Source organism: Eleutherodactylus coqui, chromosome 2, assembly GCF_035609145.1.
Source record: "Eleutherodactylus coqui strain aEleCoq1 chromosome 2, aEleCoq1.hap1, whole genome shotgun sequence".
Lineage (NCBI taxonomy): Eukaryota > Metazoa > Chordata > Amphibia > Anura > Eleutherodactylidae > Eleutherodactylus > Eleutherodactylus coqui.
Genome location: NC_089838.1, coordinates 263,500,758 through 263,521,911, shown reverse-complemented (window position 1 = coordinate 263,521,911; position 21,154 = coordinate 263,500,758). Strand labels below are relative to the sequence as shown.

General features: G+C 45.4%; 1 protein-coding gene across 1 annotated transcript in view; it reads right to left on the bottom strand.

Annotated features, from left to right (window-relative positions):
* DIS3L (DIS3 like exosome 3'-5' exoribonuclease) overlaps nucleotides 1-14,933 on the bottom strand; it is a 47,830-nt gene extending 32,897 nt beyond the window's left edge. The window contains exons 1-2 of the mRNA XM_066592917.1: nucleotides 14,644-14,933; nucleotides 10,640-10,793 (exon numbers count right to left, since the gene is read on the bottom strand). Coding sequence (XP_066449014.1) covers nucleotides 10,640-10,793; nucleotides 14,644-14,770 — 281 coding nt within the window. The 5' untranslated portion in view covers nucleotides 14,771-14,933. The remainder of the gene's footprint in view (nucleotides 1-10,639; nucleotides 10,794-14,643) is intronic.
* Between the last annotated feature and the right edge of the window lie 6,221 nt (nucleotides 14,934-21,154).

The window sequence follows — 21,154 nt, the reverse complement described above, 5'->3', positions numbered from 1 at the left end:
GTTCGTTTGAACGAATTTTCAGCAATGGCCCATAAGAATCATTTAGCTCCGTGCCGTTGGCCAAGATCTGCTCCTTCGGCCATACCTAGCAGGGAAAAAAAAAAAAGTACTGGTCAAAGTTAAACCCCTGCATTTTCTACAAGGCTCTTCATCAGTCTGCAACTATTTCCGCATATTTTTTTACGTGCGTAATACAGAGTGCTGAATCCCCATTAATTCGTGTTGGGGTATCACCTGCGTTTCTCACGTGCATATACAAAAAAAATTTTGCAAATTGCGTGTCCTTTTTTGGACCATATTATGGACCAAATTAGACCATTGAATGGGATTTTACAACTATGCAGGGAATACGCATGATACATGCATATTCACTGCGTATTTATGCATGAAATCAATAAACTAGCTTGGGGGATTTTTTTGCGCAAATAAAAAAATATGCACACAAAAGAAATGCAAGCGGCATCAGATAGGCAGGGAATACGCAGTGTTTTAGTCCGTGAAACGCTATCTTTCCTCCTTAGGGAGAGCACCTAGACGGTGAGTGAGGAGACTCAAAACGCCATTCATGCTCTTCTGGGTAATATGCAAATAAGGGAGATTGAATAATACCTCCACATCGCCACCTATTGGAAGGCAGGACTCCTTCAAGCCAAAGTTAGACTCTTTATACAAGACTTGTAACAATGACAGGGACTTAAAAGCAACATACGCCTGTGCAAATGAGTCCTTACTTGTATCATACATTTCTAGGTTAAGTGTTCTTTTACAGGGTTATCTACATCTCAATTTTTATGGTATAGCCACAAGGCCCATACCTATCTCAGATTGTGGCCGGCATTGCCCCTACCCAGCTGTACGCAGTGGCCGAGACTTACACATACAGCGGAGCAGGCTTTGCTATTTCCACAACTCTGACAGAGATCAATAGGAGTCATGCAAGCAGTGTAGCACAACAAGATACACATTGCCCGTAACTCTGGAGGTGACTAGCAGTATAGGTCACTGTTGTACGCTGTTTGCAAAACTACTATTGACTTCCATGGGAGTTACAAAAGCAGAGCAGCCCAGTCACAGTCGACTGCCTCCATCCTCCTGGCCACCTCCCATACAGCATGTTCTCATAGCGGCTATGTTTAGTAAAGATGGGAATACCCCTTTAAATCCATACCCAGACATCCTGAAGCTGACTGATAAGCGCAATGTCTCAGCTACAGCAGGCTGTTGGTTTCTGGATCACCAGTAGTGCTTCTTTCTAGGGTGTACGCATGAAAGTAAGGGACCTCCAAGCAATCCAAACATGTGCAAGGCGAGGAGAAAAAGATTATCACGTGGACTCAGGCATCCGAAATATGAATAATGTTCTATCATTTGTACACGTCATTAAATGTGCAACAAGTGTCTGTTTTTTATTGATTGGTGCTTTATTAAAGTCAGCCTGACTTTCCTTCCACATCAGATATAAACTGCATTAGCCTTATTAAATAGAAATTAGTCAGGGAAACTAATCTTTAGATGCATTTAATTCAAGAGAAACAAATGAATCCAAGCTGAAGCCCTTAAACGGTTATGTGCAGCTTTACAATATTCTGACCAGTGAGGTTTGGAAGCAGAGGCCTTCCACAACCACAAAGGGCTGCGACGCTCTGTAACTTTTGGGACATTTGTATATTGATTTCTGCATACAAAGCTGGCAGGGCATTACACTAATTTGATGCAAGTATAATGCCCCAAAAATCTACGACACCTGTGAGAGTGCCAAAGCCCTTTACTCTACACTCTTATGGGGGCCTTGCTTGTGACTGATATGCCTCCAGCCTACCTTCAGGGCTGGAGTTGCCGCTAGGTTTTCCTTTTATTTATTTTGGTTCCCTTACCAACGAACTTAAGCCGAGATACCGGCGATTAGTGCTGGATCTTTAGCCTAGACTAGCGCAAAAGGGCAACTTAGTATATCTATACAGGGTTTGTTGAATAAACCCCAGGGACCATAGGGTCAGACTACAGCCTTAATTTGAGATTGAGGGTGTGAGGGGTAAATTCACGTTTATGCCTTATTGACTACAGCGACTCCATTTTGTATTCTTTGCTTTTGCTAAATACATGTATTTGTACAACTTTCACTTTTGAACTAGAAGAATGTTAGACCCAATTATAATAATGATTTCGAATCCTTATCAGCTTCCTCTCACATGCATTCTTTCCCTTGAGAAAGTTCACTCCTTTCTCTCAGAAGTGTCCAGGAATGTTTTGTTTTGTTACAGGTGTCACCGGACATTGATATATATTGTTTATGTAGGAGACTTCTCTAAAAGATGTGTAATGCTAATTAAAATCTGCAGATGCTATGTAACCTTGGGCATGCGCAGTAATCAAATCATACGTCAGCAAACTTTTCCCTATAACTTCTGTAATACTCTGAATAAACGCACTTCACTCTGACAACTCATCCAGCATGTGGTTGTCCATTTGTGTCGTCTATGGGTACCCATATCTCAAGACTAATCTGGAGGCAGACAGCATCCGCTCTACGGTCAAGACTTGATTGACCCCCCACATTACTTGGCGCAACCAACGAGGGCCAGAATTTAACTCCTTACCTGCAGCCAATATCTGACAACCCTGCCTTCCGACCATCCGGACTAGGGGACACGGGACCTCAGATCTACAAAACACCGGTGTAAGGTAAGCCATTGTACTTATCACTCAAAGATCTGAGCCCCCCTGTCTCCAAGAGCCACGTGTCGACAGAAAGGTTTGTTGCTGCATGTTTATAGGATACTTCTGCCTGTGTAACTTACGGTGTTCTTAGTAACCGTGTTAGACGGAAAGAACCCACATGTGTATATTGCCATGCTGTCTGCTGGAACCATTGAATTGATAACTTTCTGTTGTACTCTGACTGCCGCACTCATTTTCCTAGCTGTCATTTGTTATAAGATTACAAAGGCCGCGTATAAAGGTGAGAGGTGGTTTCCTCTCTCTCCATAAAAAGTCTACTAGTAAACATCCGTACCCTGCCAGCCGTAGGCTTGGCAGAAGGGACTGTGTCCTGATCTACCCGAAGGACTGAGGTAGAGACAGCGGACACCAAGTCCATAATACTAATAAGTGAATATTAAATATTCATACCCTGCCAGCCGTAGGCTTGGCAGAAGGGACTGTCCTGATCTACCCGAAGGACTGAGGTAGAGACAGCGGACATCAAAGTCCATAATACACATTTGTGTCCTGCCCATAGTACACATTTGTGTCCTGCCAGCCGCGACCTGGCAGAAGGGACTTAAAAGGTCATCGCGACCGCCAGATTTACCGGTGAATCAAAAATGGCAAGTCCAATTATTAGTATGGGGTCTCAGTTCTTGACCCCTATTGAGATAATTAGGGAGAGAGAGGGGGAGGACAGTTATAAACAAGCCCGTAAAGTTTACCAGCTGATAGGGCTTAAAAAGGCAGGAACTTTCAACTATGAGTTCTGGCGGCAGTACAGAACAAAACACAAGAAAGCTATCAAAGACGCCAATCTAGATAAAGGAGTAGAGGCCATAATCAAATATAGTAGAAAGGCAAACGTAGAACGGTGGGATTGTGAGCCGGTGTTTGAGGGCATACTTGTGTATGCACCCCCGGTGCGTGATCCGACCAGAATGCACCCGATTTTACCAACCGCAAGCAGCTCTGAGATTCTTCCTGAGTATCAGAGTTGTACCGCTGCAACTCCACCACAAGAGCCCCAAAGAAAAAAAAAACCTTATTGGCATTGTCCCAGGTGCGGACAACAAAACCCTTTACAAAAACAAACAGCTTTAACTATGTGTAAACAGGAAAAGAATGAAACCGTTGAATGTTATTTTGGCAGACTAGAAACAAAGGCTAGAGACATGGGTCTCACCCTCCGTACAGATGAAGTGTACTACTCAATGATGTGTGAAGCGTTCATGCAAGGCATTGGCCCATCATTGGCAAGTAAAATAAAAGCATGCACCCCTGATTGGCAACAAGCCAAGCCCAGAGACTTGTATAAAAAGGCAGTAGGGTTTGCTATGGATAAGAAGCGCCCTGCAGTGGCGGTCAAATACTATAGCAACCAGGGGGGGAAGGTGCAGCCCCAAGACAAATCCAAAAACAAAACACGCAAGTGTTACAACTGCGGCAAGGTAGGCCACCTGGCCAAGCATTGCCGCTGTCCCAAGAAACCTTGTAACCAGGAGACGGATCAGGGCGCCACTCCCAGCGACAACGCCGCGTCGCCCGAATCCGTCCCAATGAAGTCCCGGCGATCCAGCCCCAGTATCCCTACCGTGGAAACAGAGGATAGAGGCACTCAGACTCTCGAGCCTGTTTCCATATGAAGTGAGGAAGTGCCCTTCCTTATAGACACTGGGGCTACAAATCCTGTCTCAAAAAAATTCATGTGAAATAGTAGAAATGTTTAAGGCAAAGAGTATGCCTATATGGAAAAGCAAGTTAGAGAAATAACAAAGGACAGACAAAGCAAGTTAGAATTTTGGGGATCTGAGACCCATAAAGTCTCACAGATTCAGAGATAAGCAAAAGTTGGTGAAAGTATGTTGATAGAAGGAGTAAGATACGTGTAGATACGGTAGTTATCAGAGAAAGAGAATTCTTTTATAGTTTGTGTCCCTAGGGACATAAAGCAAGTTCATGTAGAATCTGTGAATAATTATGTGTCAAATAACCGATATTGTGTGTCTTCATGTTATGTAATCTAATTTTTTGTCATACGTTTGGTCTTTTGTCCTTTTTTTTTGTTGTGTGAGCGTTTAACTATTCCTCTGCCGTCCAGGTTTGATTGGTGTGGTTTGGAGCCTGGATATTCTGGCTGTTTTCCAAAAATCTTAGTTCTGTTCCAGAGAGATAGAGGAATGCGTGCCTCTCAAAGCCAAAAAGATTAGAGTGGAGAACACTGAACGAGTAACCCTGCTTGCTTGAATAGAATGAAACCCGTAATGAATCCAGTGAATTTTACTGTTTTTGCTGTTCTTCGTGTAAATGTCAGTCCTGTCACTGGTCGGACGTGTGCATAATTGCTAAATGTGTGTTCATTAGTTTTACAAAGTGGTTGATGTGGAATCTGGTATACTTCTCTGGTATTACAGACAGTTAAAGTTTGACTGATCCCAGGGAGGGGTGAGAATGATTGAATGTATTTGTCTGCAAGATGAGGACAGTTGCATCCTGCGTGTTACGTCCTGTGTGAACTCTTACTAATATTTGAATGAGACTTGACCGCATGAACGGATGAGAATTAATGACCCGTGTTCAGACTGTAATGTATGCATAATGTGTGTGATGTAGGCGCTGTGTGCTGATCATTTGGCAGCCTGCCAACAAGTCATAATTATACTGTTTCTGAGAATGCTCCATAGAAGAAACGTAAGGACGGCCAAACCTGTACTTACACCTGCTGCCAAATTCCGCACCTTTCTGGGCCTTGTTTTCATACTGCCCCCATTGGTCCACTTTGTTTTCGCTCTTATACAACTACTCATTCTTTTCTCTCACCCCTGAAGCTCATTCTCATCCTTTTATACTTCATCCGTTGTTCTTTTCTGTACTGAATTTTCTGACCAGGTGACAGTATCGACACAAAAGCACAGGGGACGACCACGGCCACCTGGATGCTACTCAGAATCCAGTGGCTCGAGGAGCTCCCTCATGTGTTTGTGCGGTGGCAGCAGTACAGGCAATGGTTAACAAATCTTCGGAGTTGGTCTTGAACCAACTCCCCCTAGTGGTCCTCACCCCCCCCCCCCCCCATGACACCCGGAGCATATACACGCAAGTGCAACCCAAGCACTTATTTCTGGCCCGTCTAATCCAGCTACAATGTGCTCCTGTCATTCTTCTCACTGTTGCTACTACTTTGAACTCGGTTACCCTTCCAATTAAGTACCCTAGTTCAAAAGGGGGGGAGAGAAGATATAGGTGATCTAGGTATTGCAGGTCAGCTATTTTTAAAGCTATTTTAAAATTTTTAATTTTTTTCTTTTTCCTTTTTACAACAAGGTTATGATCTATTTGAAATAGAATACCAGCCTGATTGTCTAGCGGTAATCGGTGCAAGGGGCTTCAGAAGTGCCAATTCAGCCGGCAGAAACTGAACCGCTTGAGGTAATGTTTAAAGGGTCACGATACCTCACTCGCTTCCTTATGCTGGAAGGTCCTGAAAGCATATTGAGAATTGCGTGATGGGACCCTTGGGAGGTTTTATCAAACTTCACCTGTCCGGTGAGGCTTGTATACACCCCGGGTCTGAAAGTCACCCGACCTTATGTCGGATGGCAGCAGACCAAGCGACACCTCTACCCGTCCTCACTTTTACGTACGCAGAGGAACAAGCTCTTAGCCCCCTTGGTCCGTCAGTACCCCCTGGCACATGTCCAGGAAGATGCAATTGTAGACACCGTCTCTTCTTTATGTCAACTGAAAGTTTTTGTTAATAATGTATATTCTGAGTTGTTTTTGTAGATGGTACCAGGGTAATTGATGACTCCACGCTGGATAAGCAGTGATCACGCAACAAGATGTCCTAAAAGCAGAATGCCTCCGCATGTCCCAGGACAGGAAGCGGAAGTACAGGCCCTCGCTGAGGCGTGTGGAGTGGTAAAAGGTAAGACGGCAAACATTTACACTGACTCCCAGTATGCATTTGGCATAAGCTCATGACTACGGCCTAACATGGAAGGCCAGACAGCTTGTTAAGAATGGTGCAGCGGTGACCAAGTGGAAAGCTCACACCAATTCCTACAGCAGAGAAACAAGAGGCAACGCCATCACAGATCACACAGCAAAGGCAGCGGCCCTTAAGCCGTGGAAGAAAAGAAGAAAAGAAGAAAAGAAGAATTTAACAATAATTTTGGACTTTGAATTACTTTGATACAAACATTGGACTTTGATATGCTAAAAGACTTTACAGTTACAAGCAGCAGAAATGGGACGGTGAATGGCGAACAGTCAACAGAACTTGCCCACCACGGTCCCTGTGCCCCATGATGGCCCAGCAAATGCACGGAAAGACACACCTACCGGGGGTCCAGATGTCCGCCTTGAGGTCGTGTCCTCTGGCCTGCTCCGTCGCCTCCGGTGCCGTCCGGCATGACGTGCCCACAAGGGTCTTTCTGACTTTATTCCTGACAATGTTGCCTCCTGTGGCTAGAAACGCACTGACGCCGAAATCTGCGATCTGCACGGAGCCGTCTTCACCCAGAAGGATGTTTCCAGCCTTAACATCCCTGTGGATCTGGCCGTTCTTATGCAGGTACTTCAGGCCTTCTAGCACCTCCTTCAGCATGGTGGCGATGCTTGCCTCATCCAGCACTCCGTTCCAAGCAGCAATGAGATCGACGCTTGAACACGGACGGGTGGCTCCTGGGTTTCCTGTAAGTTGCTGCATCATCACTTGTCCAATTTTGCATGACCTTTGCCGTAAGCAACAGGGCAGAAGTAAATTTGCCACATAACACTTGCCTAGACCACTCTACCCATTTCAGGGATTGCAATTTGACTACACTCAGCTCCCACTTATTGGGAAGTATGACCACGTGCTTGTTGTTGTTGATGTCTTTCCAGGTCGGAGACCTACCCTGTTATCAAGGTAAATAAGCAGGTAATCGTACAGGAGCTGATGAATGAGGTAATCCGCAGATACGAGGTACCGGAAGTGATTGACTCAAACAAAGGTACACACTTCACACCTGCAGAGTTTAGACAAAGTTAACAGACTAAATGGTACGCTTAAGTTAAAGAAAGTGTTGTTTGGCTTTATGCCAAGATTGGGGTTGTATCATCCACAAGCCCTACAGCAGGGCTATGACATAGTAGCCGGATATGTAAAGCACCTGTGTGACCAACTAATGGTAACCCAGAATCTAGTCTTTTTCTCCCATTCCAGGCCCAGACAACTTAGAGGGATCTCTTTCCCTACTACCTGGAGATTGGGTGGTCGCAAAGAGACGTGTCCCGAAATCCCTAGGGCCCAGAGTCAAAGGGCCCTGTCAAGTCCTGCTGATCACACCTACTTTAGTAAAGTTGAAAGAACTGTTGTTTGTTTTAGGACTAATGGACTTTTCACGCCCTACCTTTGTCCCCCCCCATGAGAAGGAAAATGAAGGACATTTTGTTTATTGATGGATTTTTGGACTCTTCACTCCATGCTTCACCCTTGTGAGAGGGTGCAAAGGGACAATGCCCAAAACCACCTTGTTAGGCACCACCAAGTACTGTTGGACTTGTACACACACCTAGTGCCACTGGTTTTCCTTTCTTGGCTGTTCCTGTTCCGTCAAAAGAACTGTTTGCATGGACAAATGAAAACTCAGAAACCAGAGATAGCTGGTGGGGTAACACATTTAGTGCTTTGAACCCTGCCAATTGGTTTTCTGGTTTAGGAGGTTGGTTTATGGGGATCCTACAAAGTATATTACAAGTTGTGATGATTTTATTATGCATTTATAGAGCAATTAAGGTTATAATTTCATGTATTTCTAAAAGTACTGAAAAAGCTTTCTCTTCGCCGATATGAATCACGTGTTTATGGACTAGGAGTCATACTTGTCTTGACCCCATGTCCAAAACGGGGGAATGTGAGGGGTAAATTCACGTTTATGCCTTATTGACTACAGCGACTCCATTTTGTATTCTTTGCTTTTGCTAAATACATGTATTTGTACAACTTTCACTTTTGAACTAGAAGAATGTTAGACCCAATTATAATAATGATTTCGAATCCTTATCAGCTTCCTCTCTCACATGCATTCTTTCCCTTGAGAAAGTTCACTCCTTTCTCTCAGAAGTGTCCAGGAATGTTTTGTTTTGTTACAGGTGTCACCGGACATTGATATATATTGTTTATGTAGGAGACTTCTCTAAAAGATGTGTAATGCTAATTAAAATCTGCAGATGCTATGTAACCTTGGGCATGCGCAGTAATCAAATCATACGTCAGCAAACTTTTCCCTATAACTTCTGTAATACTCTGAATAAACGCACTTCACTCTGACAACTCATCCAGCATGTGGTTGTCCATTTGTGTCGTCTATGGGTACCCATATCTCAAGACTAATCTGGAGGCAGACAGCATCCGCTCTACGGTCAAGACTTGATTGACCCCCCACAAGGGATAAAAACCGTCCCACGGGGCTGTATACCCTGGGAGTTACTACTCAGGAACCTATTACCTAGCAGTCCTTAATTTCGTCCTTGCTTGCAAGCATAGGTCACCATTGCTGGTGCAAACTTGGACCATTATTGTGGCATCTATAGATAAACACTCTGCCCAGCACTATTTTAGGCATATGCCTTAAGGACACTTTGCCTAATATCATCTGGAGATATTTCTTAAGTGCTGGCGATATACGTACCTTTTTTCATCTGGTTCTAAATCAATTTGTAAGGCTCCTGATGAGTCGCTAAAGCGACAGAAACGCGAGCCTTAGAATGAGCCTACAAAAAGAGTCTATAAACAAACGCACGAAGCAATTAATTGATTTTTAAACTGAGATATGCACCATCGTGTTCTGGAGCAGGACGAACTAATCAACAATATTGTTTCGATAAGAGAGTCCCTGCTCACAGAATAGATATCTGGACCCCATTAGTCCTAGGTAATAAGGTATAACCTGGCCCCAGTCTTAAGATTCATCTGTGGGCCATTGAACCAGATATATCACGGTGCATACCAGAGTATTTTTTGTATCTATATGCTTTCTTTCTTATGAGGCCTTCCTTAATACAAATTTTAATAAGAGGTTACAAATAAAAGTTACGTTTTAATTAAATAGGAGTTCAGTCTGTGAAGTGACTGCAATTCTCCATCCAAGTGAACATTTGAAGACAGTCATACGTGTGGTGCCTTCAGTTGTTCACCGAGCTTGGTGTCTGGTGTCTTTTGGAAAAAAACTGTCCATTATAGACTGACAGCAAATGCAGGAGCAGCATGCAAAATGAACTGTATATAAAAAGTGGTTTTTTCTATATGTTGGAAAAAGACAACGTCATTCCCTATAGATGCGGGAGCCTGCAGCGGAAACCCACCCTGCCCGCGGCCGAGGACAATTATTTACCTGTCTTAGTCTTCTGCATCGCGATCCGGCTCTTCTTTCTCCTGCACTGCGTATGTGGGCATGCCATGGGCATGCGCAATAAAAAAAAAAATTTTAATTTCTACTTTTCCGTGGATCCGCAGCCCATCTGCAGTGTCAGCTGCAGGTGTTCTGTGGATAGGACAGTGTCCATTCACTTCAATAGAAGCCGTTCATGTGGGATCTGCAGCAAAATGGAGCATGCTCCAATTTGTTTTCCAGTCCAAAATGCAATGCAATTGCGGACATCCATGCATTCCTATGGGCGGCTTGATTAGCGGATTGTCCATACGGGTGCCACAAATCAAACCCGCCCGTGGACATTGGGCCTTACTACGGATTCTGATGAGAAATTGCAGGCAGATTTCAGTCATTTGCAATTCTGCATCAAAATCTGCAGGTAGCTCGTGGATTTTAGTGCGGAGTTTATTGGAGCTTGCAGTGCATCCTGTGTGCTAATCCCACCCGTGTGAAAGGTCTGGTACAAGCGGACCATTTACATGTTCTTGAAACCAAAAACATTGGATTTCAGAACTTACCTGCGTCCTCGCTGATGTTGAACAGCCTGGCATGCTGTCTGCATAATGATGATACCTCGTAATTCGGTAAACTCCAGCACCTCCTGGTAATCTTGGAGCACTTGACAGTCGGGTACAACATAGTGTGTAAGATCTTCGGATAAAAGTTTCCCATCTTAGAAAGAAAACACCGGATGTGGAAGAAAATAACGAAGATAGAAGTTAGACACAATACAATAATATCTACAATGCCTGAATACAACCAGAGGATTCAACCTGCACCCAGTTTACACGCTTATGTGAACTACATTCCAAAGATACTTGCCTTGGGGTACATTCACACATCATTGCAATGGGCGATTTAGTGCGTCAAAAACACGCTGAACGCACAAAAACAGAACAAACAGCATTCATTTTAATGAGAAGCCCCATTTAAATGAATGGAGGTGAAGTGCAGCAGTTTTTGCGGGCATTAGAAATACCCACTATGTACGTCCGCGAGAGAGAGGCCTCACAAGTGTCAATAGATCAATGAAAATCAATGTACTTCCATTGACTTCATTCACCGCGTTTCACGCTCGTGTAATATGCAGTGAAGTTACATTCATGGGAATGGCTCTAATAGAGAACGCCACAAGAGCTATTGTTATTCTTGTGTTACTGCTGTTATTGGAAACTTTGATTAAACTTGCAAAAGAGATTTGGTAGCGCTGATGTGAACAGGGCTGTTGACTAATGCCAAAAAGTACATCTACAATACAGAAGAAGTGAATATATATGAGGTCTAGCGCTCAGCCAGCAGCAGTCTGGTGTCTGGAGACTTGCTTTAGTAATCTCATCAATAATATTGTCATTCACAACATCGTGTGATCTCATATTACTAAATTACAGCACTTCATCAAATTCAGCTCATATATCTTATTCTTTTTAAGGGACATTCCCACCTCAGCAACTTTTCTCCTATCCACAGGACTGGGGATAACCTGAGACGGCCCGACTACTGGAACCCCCACCACAACCTGAAGTTTTGGCATGCCCTCCTCTGCTCCATTCACTTCAATGGGTCTGCTGGAGATAGCTGAGTGCTTGAACTCTATGTTCAGTGGTCCTGTTGAAGTAAATGGAGCTTGACCGCCACTCCAACCAATCTCCTCCTTGCTGCGGTGGGTGCAGTGAGAAGGACAGAGGGACACGGGACTCCTGTTCTCAACCTCTCCACTCCATCGAATCTCCCTTGTGCTGTGAAGGGTGCAGTGAGGAGTAGAGGGGGACATGAGACCCTCGATCTGCGACCCGCATCAGTCAGACTTTTATCAAGCTTTCCTGTGAATAGATAAGTCAATGTTGGGAATAAACTTTTAAAATCAGATATTGAGGATATACAAAAGTACAATATTGGTGCAAATCTCCTTCTATTAAGTTGTTAAAAAATGTGTTTAGCAGTAAGTTGCTGATATAACTGCCATATTGGACATTATATATACACAGGATATGCCATAAATGTCTGATAAGTACAGGTTCCACCTTTGCATTTTCAGTAAGGGTACATTTTCATGGGATTTAAAGGGAACTCGTAAACAGGAAGGTAAGGGAATGGGAAGTCCAGGGAGTGGCATTTTATACTCACTGGGCGCCCCGTTCCAACGCTGTGACCCTTCCAAGTTGCCACACACACTGTGTGACTTATCAGACTACTCTCTGCACGCTCGCCCATTCATCTCTATGGGACAGCGGGCATAGACCAGACAACAGTCACACAGTGTGTGCGCAGCAACCTTGCGGGGTCACAGCGTTGGAAAGTGGCGAGTATCAAACCCCACTCCCCAATCTTTGAGGCCCATATTGTAGTTTATGGGGCTTGCAGATCATTACAGGTTCCCGTTAATCACCCGACAGCCATCTTAACAATGATCGCTCTTCTGCTTTCACACAGGTGCGATAGCTCTTCACTGCATGGAGACGGAGCGCCGGAGATCTCTTCTGGTCACCTGACTCCATTCAGAGTAAACAGGCAGTTATTATTCACAGATGAACCGCTCGCTACCTGTTTACACGGGACAACTAGCGAGCAACTAACTCTAATGGCTCCTGTCCACGGGTGACTGTGCATTGCGTTACTCGCGGCGATAACCCAGCTGCGAGTAATGCAGTGCACGCTTTCCATAGTGTTGCTATGGAAAGTGCAGCGCCGGCGTTCACGATCGGAGAATTATAGCGATTATCCGCTTGCAGGACTCAAATCGTCGCATTCTGCGATTCGCCACGATTCTCTGCGGTGAACCTATCTGTCAGATAGGCTCACCGCAGAGGGCTGACAGTTCTCTCCCCTGCTTCCCACAGGTGGAATATCGCTAGCAATATTCTGCCTCGCTCATGGACAGGGGGCTTTAGTGAGTAATTGTCGTTCTCTCTCCGTCGAGTCCCTTGCATACACAGGAAAACAGTCACCCCGTACCTGCACTTCTGTGTTGATACCTCGGGCGGAGGTTCCGTTGCAGATCCGGCTCAAAATACCGGAAGAAAAAGTGCTGCATGCGGCACTTTTTCTTCGGTCTAAGAGCCGGGCAGCTGGGCAGAAACTGAATGAACCCTATGATGGTCAATTGGGTGAGTTTGGCGCAGTTCCGTCCTCAGACAGAGCCATTTGGCTGCGGTCATTCCCCATTCCTACTGCCTGAACGGAGCAGGAAAGCGGAACCCGGAGAACAGGTGTGAAACCACCCTTAGGCCTCATGTCCACGGGCAAAATCAGGCCCACTATGGATTCTCCATGGAGAATCCGTAGCGGGTCCCTCCTGCCCTGCGGACATGAGGCAGTAAAATCAGAATAAACTTACCCGCAGCGGATCTTGCAGGTCTTCTCTTTTTCGTGGCCGGATCTTCTTTCTTCGGCCCAACGGCAGCGTGCCGGGCGCATGCGCCGGGCACATCTGCCGGGCCAAAGAAAGAAGATCCTGCCGCGAAGGAAGGAAGATCTGCATCGCCCGGAGCAGGTGAGTTTAATTCAGGTAAGTTCTCCTGCGGATCCGGACGGCTTCCATAGGCTGCAACAGAAGCCTGCGGGAGCCGTTCCCGCGGGAGATCCGCACCTAAATGGAGCATGTCCATTTTTTTTCATGCTCCAGGATTTTTTTAATTCACTTTTATTGACCATCCGCTGGTATTTATCTACCCGCGGGTGGTCAATGCATTTCTATGGGGTGCAGATCTGCGTGCGGGTGATTCGCTGCGGATTTAAAATCATTTTTTCCCCGTGGACATGAGGCCTTAGGCCAGGCTTACACAGGCGGATTTGGATTCCGGATTCTGCTATCGCCATCTGTGCGGGTGATCCGTGGTAAAACGCAGGCATTGAAAGGCTCGCATTTTCAGTCACATTCATGAATACAAATTGCGTATTCCGCGAGTGAAAAAAATCACAGCATGCTTTTTTTCCCCGTGGGCTCCACGCGGACAGCCTCCATTGATGTTATTGGAGGCTGTCCGACCCTCAGACCATATGCAAATAACATTGCGTATCCGCTGCGAATAATAGCGTCATCACTAAGTGACGGCGCGGGAAACACAAGTTAAAAGAAAAACAAAATGACTGTTCTGCGCATGACCGACAGCGAGCCTCCGCCGTCATTCACAATACAGTAATAGCAGGTACGCAGGGTCGCCGGCTGGAATGTGCTGCGGGTCTCCTGCTTGTGGAATCCGGTACGTTGGTGTGAGTCCAGCCTTACTCCCATACGCAATGGATTCCTTGTGATCATCGGGTGGTGGGAACGTGCGATTTGTGTGACAGCCGCTGAATGGGGATGACAGCACCCCATGCCTCCTGCCAGGGCAGGGTTCCAGAAGTGGGACCCCATCTGTGGCATGAAGATGGCTATACCCACAGAAATACCACCCTGCACCCCCATAGTACTGTGTAATGGCGAGCAGCACAAGTAACACCCATATACTCCTACACAGCCCTGTACTGCTATATCACCGCTGCCCCCCATCTCTATGCCATCCCACATCATGGCAGCTCTCACCCCTGGCACAGGCTGGGCACTGCGGAGTGCCGCAGCTCACGTCCTCCCTGAGGTAATGCTCCCGCACGGCTCGCAGCGTCCTGCCCCGCTGGGTCTTCACATGCAGGATCCGCTCTGTCTTCAGCATAGCTGCGGCCTAGCTCAGGCCCGAGCCGCGGCCTTTCCTGCTCCTCCACGCCCGGGGGAGGTTAGTCTTCTCCCGACAACAGCGGGAAGACACGCCCAGCGAGCCCCGCCCTTTACTACATGTTGTGAAACCCGAGACTGACTCAGCCTGCATGGCGGAGAGTCACCTAACACACTGCTACCTCACACATTACTGTCTCTGCCGCCATGTTCTGCAGCCAGGAGGGTTTATTCCCTCAGTATGTGCTATTATCATGCATGGGAAAGATGGATGACAGTCCGCGCCGCCTTCTTTTATTTCACACAGGCCTGCGGCTTGTATGAAAAATTGCGTATGCGAATAGCGTCCTTAGCACAAGGAGCCCTTGTGGTGTACGTGGAAAACTCGCACGTGAAAAGCACCCTTGTGAATAATCGTAAGGCCCCGTCAGACGGATATATCTGCACACGCAATACACCCCTTAATTTCAGCGGATTCATTCACATTTCCGTATTTTGTGCGTGCGTTTTGGTCACGCAAAATAAACAGCATGCTGTACTTTTCTGTGCATTTGCGCATAAAAGGTCCCCATAGAAGTTAATGAAAAGGAGCCGGGGGGGGGGGGGAGTGTACGCAAATGTGCGCACAATAGACAAGGAGCTCGTGTGATATGCTGCGGAAAGAACACATCTGGAACCATTTAGCCATTTCAAGCGGTCTTGTTTGCCACGCGCTAATAAACCTGCACTGCGGGCAGAAAAAGTACAGTGAAATACACCTATGTACGCAAAAAAACATTGATCGCTCCGTAAAAACACAACACTAAGGCGCGTGCAAATGCGTGTACGCCCGTGTGACGGAGCCCTTAATGTGATTTGTTCTCAGTGAGAGAAACCACGTTATCTTGTAGATAGGATACCTTTTAATGGCACACAAAAATACATGATGTTACAGTAAGCTTTCCAACCCCGCAGGGTCCTTCCTTATATGTTACACGGGCGTATTTGTGCACGAAAATTTTGCACGCGCAATACAGAGAAAATAAAACACATTTGCTCCAATGGTTTATTTCAAAAACACGTATTTTGTGTAATTACATTGCGCAAAAAAGCGGGGAAAAAGGGAGGAGCGGGGGGGGGGGGGGAGAGACTTCTTTTGAATCTTTTGAGATGAGCGGGCAGGTACTCGCATAAGGCACTACTCGCTCGAGTCGTTTGCCTTAGCGAGTACGCTCGCTCATCTCTAACCCCAACCTTTCATTTGCTCCCCGTATTCAGTCAGTTGCACACACATGATCTGTGCCTTATGCCTCATATCCACAGGCGGATCGGATTGCGCATGCGTGAGCCCGTAGTGGATTCCGACCCTGCCTGCGGTTGAGGACACTGCTGGTCTTCTGCTTACCCATCCAGCTCTTCTACTGTGGATATGTGCGGAAGCGCCGGCCGTTGCGCCAGCGCACATGCGCAGTGAAGAGGTTTTTTAAAATGCTGCTTTCCAGCGGAATCCGTGGGCCATCCGCAATTCAATTGCGGATGGACCGCAGATCGGACAGCTACCATTGACTTTAATAGGATCCGCACTGAAATGGAGCGCGCTGCAATTTGTTTTCCGGACCAAAGGTCTGCAAATCAAATCCACATGCTTTATTTCATTTGCGGTCACCCATGTTTCCCTATGGGTGGATCGATTTGCGGATCTTCCATGCGGGTGGTATGCCAAGAAATAGAGCATTCTGTGATCTATTTATCATGTGTATCAACACAGAGTGTCTACACGCACATGTGCATGGAACAATGAAAGTCCATTTCAATCAGTGAGGCCTTGTTTCCCACACGCAAATGAACATGCCTTGCAGGTGCAAAAATAGCAGTAAAATACGCCGACGTGTGCACAAGAAAGCATATTCATTATGCAAAAATGCTATGCTCATGTGTGCGAAAACATGCATACGCTCATGTGTAGCCGGTCTAACTCTTGTGGGGTTTTTTTCCCTACAGAAATGTCTGTAAAAACATCTCTAGGCTGAATTCACAAGGGTGTTGGTGTTTTTATGTTCGCCCACAGGCGACATAAAAACGCATGAACGGGCGCACAAATCTAACGTTTGTGCGCCAGTTCAGATGTGCTGCCGAGAGCCGTAGAGACGCATGGGAGCGGACTCACCCTTCAGCTGCCGCATTCTCCTGTGACATGGCACTGGCAGCTGACACCTCTTGGCTATGTCTGTATATTCCAGCCTGTGGGGGAAAGAAGCTGGGGAGCTGGTGGGGAGAAAATGCTGTGAGCGCCGCTACAGCTGGGAGAGCAGTGTCAGCGTGAGCGGTGCTACCGCAGTGAGAACACTGTCGGGGTGAGTGGGCACCACAGCAGAGACAAAAGTGTCATTGTGAGCGGCGGTACAGCTGGGAGAACGGTGTCGGGGTGAGCGTCGCTTCAGCAGTGACAAGAGAGTCGTGGTGAGCGGTGCTACAGCGGGGAGAACAGTGTGTCCGCCGGGGGCACCATGGACGGAGAGACCACGGAGGGCTTGAGGATGACAGCGGAAAGCAAATGGTTATTGGTATGGGAGCAGAGCTGCAAGCACAGCAACGGAGCCAAGAAAAGAGAGTGACAGACTGCCCGATTGCAGCGGCCGCAGGAAGAAACACAGCCCAAAGCAAGTTGGGAGCTGAGGGGGGCGTTACCATAGAATGGTAGAGTTGGAAGGGACCTCCAGGGTCATCGGGCCCAACCCCCTAATTAGTGCAAGATTCACTAAATCATCCCAGACAGATATTTGTCCAGCCTTTGTTTGAACACTTCCAGTGCTAACCTGTTCCACTCATTGATCACCCTCACTGTTAGAAAGTTTTTTCTACTATCTAATCTGTGTCTCCTCCCTTTCAGTTTCATCCCATTGCTTCTAGTCTTTCCTTGTGCAGATGAGAATAGGGCTGATCCCCCTGCACTGTGACAGCCCTTCAGATATTTGTAGACAGCTATTAAGTCTCCTCTCAGCCTTCTTTTTTGCAAGCTAAACAGTCCCAGATCCTTTAACCGTTCCTCATAGGACATGATTTGCAGACTGCTCACCATCTTGGTAACTCTTCTCTGAACTTGCTCCAGTTTGTCCATGTCGTTTTTAAAGTGGGGTGCCCAGAACAGGACACAGTATTCCAGATGAGGTCTGACAAAGGAAGAGTAGAGGGGGATAATTACCTCACGTGATCTAGACTCTATGCTTCTCTTCATACATCCCAGAATTGTGTTTGCCTTTTTGGTTGCTGCATCACATTCTTGGCTCATGTTCAGTCTATGATCTATTAGTATACCCAAATCTTTTTCACATGTGCTGCTGCTTAGCCCAATTCCTCCCATTCTGTATGTGTTTTCTTCATTTTCCTGGCCCAGATGTAGGATTTTGCATTTCTCCTTGTTAAATATCATTCTCTTAGTCGCTGCCCACTGTGCAAGCTTTTCTAGATCTTTTTGAATACTTTCTCTCTCTTCCCTTATCAGGGTGGTAACAAGGCATTACCTCTCACTAGGCAGGTCTCCATCCATATTTGTGGTGGAGACAAGATACAACAATACCCAGAGCCTGATCCCTTCATCCATCAGTATCCCTCACAGTCCATGCACCGTAATGTACTTCATATCTATACGCGACTGGCCCATACAGATGGCTGGACCTTCATATAGAACAAGTATTTTTACCTCTTGTGCCATCAATATCTCTAACTAAAGTGTAAGCTCTTGTGAGCAGAGACCTCACCCCTGTTGTTCAAATTGTTTATTAATCTAATACTGTATATAATGTCTGCTTTTGACTGTACATGTTCCCTCTGATTAATAAAGTGCTGGGGAATATGTCAGCACTTTATAAAAATTATTATTTCAATGTCACACTGAACTGACACATCTATGAAAGTACTATAAGTAAGAAGGGTTTCATGGTTTATCTAGAAGCCTTCATTTACATAGCAATGCCAATGCAAACAGTATGAAGAAAGAACAAGGTCATAGCATTTTAATTAAGCAGTTGGATGAAAGGTGCAATCTGTGGTTTACAGTATGTCCCCTTCAATAAGAATATTACTAGTCTGTGAAAATTGTTAAGTAGATTATGTGAATATCAGTCAAAGTTTGACACAACTTGGTTGCCAGGACCCCGTTGACAGATTTTTGCTCCCTGCCCTTTATACATTCAGCTGCTGGCTGCTTCTAACTAGTGCTAAATGCACTGGAGCCATGTGCTATTAGTCTATGGGTGTTTCTGGTGTTTATACTGATTGACCTAGTAACATCTGCTTCCTAGTACTATTGTGTCAATTGTTATTTACATCTGTCAGTTGTCACCTCCTCACCCCCTTGTCATTACCAAGCGACAGTCTAGGTTGCCCCAGGTTCCAGACATTGGGCCTCCCTCGTCAAGGCGACTGCCCCGCTTTTGAGCAAGGCTACCTCATATTAGTATGATAGGGTGAGATTTCTCTTTTTGCCCCTTTCAGTTTTCGTTATTAATAGTTTAGTTCTCCACGTTTTTAAATGCGTATGTATCCGTGCTATTAGGACCACTATTGTGCCCAATCCGGATGAGGTGCTTGGCTTCGGGATCGAACATAACAGACTAGTAAGTATACAGTTGGGTCTGCTGTGACTTGTGTGTATATGTTGGTCTGCTCTGACAAGTGGGGATTGCTTTAACTACTAAGGGAGTATGGTGCGCTGGTCCAGATTAAGGATATCTAGGGTATGGAACATTTATTGGTCCACCCCAAAGTAACTCTGGGCCCAACACCATTACCAGTCAAAGGAAAAGTTGTCAGTCACACATTTTAATCTATATGACTAAAAATATACTGCATAGCTTGAAACATCTAAGAAACTCAGTTACTGATTGCATAACCATGTGAATGGAACCTAAGGGCCCTTTTACACATAACTATGATCGCTCAAAATTCGCTCAAAAGCCAGCTCCTGAGCGATAATCGTTGTGTGTAAATCTGTGCCCATCCTGCACTTTTTGTGCATCGCTGACTTCAGGTCCGCATGAAATCCTCGTCCCTCAGGACGATAAGAGGGACCGCGTGCTGAGTTCTGATAACATTCTTTAACAGCTGTTAACAGCCTCTGTCCGGCTGGAGAAGAATGGCGATGTATTTAGAGAACAGACCACCCGCTGTTCTCTAAATACATGCAATGAAGTGCTAATGGGCTGATTTAGCCCGTTAGTACCTATGCAAAATGACCGCTCAAAACTATCAGTTTCTGACGAATTTTAAGCGATCATCTATATGTGTAATTGCACGTTAACCCCTTACTGACTGAGCCTGTTTGCGCCTTAGTGGCGGAGCCAAATTTTGGAAATCTGACATGTGTCTCTTTAACATAGAATAACTCTGTAATAGTTTAATATCCCAGTGATTCTGACATAGTTTTTTCGCTACATATTGTACTTCATTTAGGTGGTAAAAATAGACCGAAAGAACTTGTGAATATTTATTAAATTTGCCAAAATTGGCAAAATTTTGGAAAAAATGTAATTTTTCACACTTTCAACTGCAATATCTCAAATATGTGCAAACATAGTGTACAAATTTTTGCTAAGGTATATATTTCCCACCGACCTTCACTAAATGGCTTGCAGACGGCACGGTATGAGAGGAGGTCATAAGGGTCCACCCACCCCGCGAATTCGGTGGTTGCTGCTCTGACCTCCTAGCTTGGTCAAGCAAACCCTCCCCTCTCCCCCCCCATTATTTCCCTTTTTCCTTTCTGTCCTGCCTTCTCCCATGACTCTTTCTTTTTCACTACTCCTTCTCTTTCTTCTTAATGTTTTTTTTTTTATTTTTGGTTAACAGTTAATGTAAGTTTGAAACAGAAAAGTTCCACTTCTTTATTTAATATGATGATTTGCTGTAAGGCTTTGTCTCAAGACCACCCTGTGTGCTTTCCAATCTACGAGTCCATTCATAGATATTTAGAAAGCTGTACCCTGTCTCGAGCTGATTAATACTCGACAAGCCTGACATCTCGATGGATCACCAGCTTTGTGGTAGACAGCTTTATTCCTCTATGTAATGTTTGCTTGGCATGTTACTCAAATATGCAATTTGTTACATTTGTACCCTTCTTGTAATACAAATATAATAATGATTCAAATACATGGGGTTTAAAAGAAAACTTTAATAAACACATTTTGAAAGATATATATTTCCATCTGTTTACTTTATTCTGGCGCACATATGAAAAACTTTGTTGTTTTTTTTTAAACCACTTAGAAGACTAAAGGCCCATTTACACGGAGCAATGATCACTCAAAAGCGATCGTTTAAGCGATAATCGTTGCGTCTAAACGCGCGGCCATCGTGTACGTTTCATGCACTGCTAGTTGATCGTTAAATTCAAGCCAACCTAAAA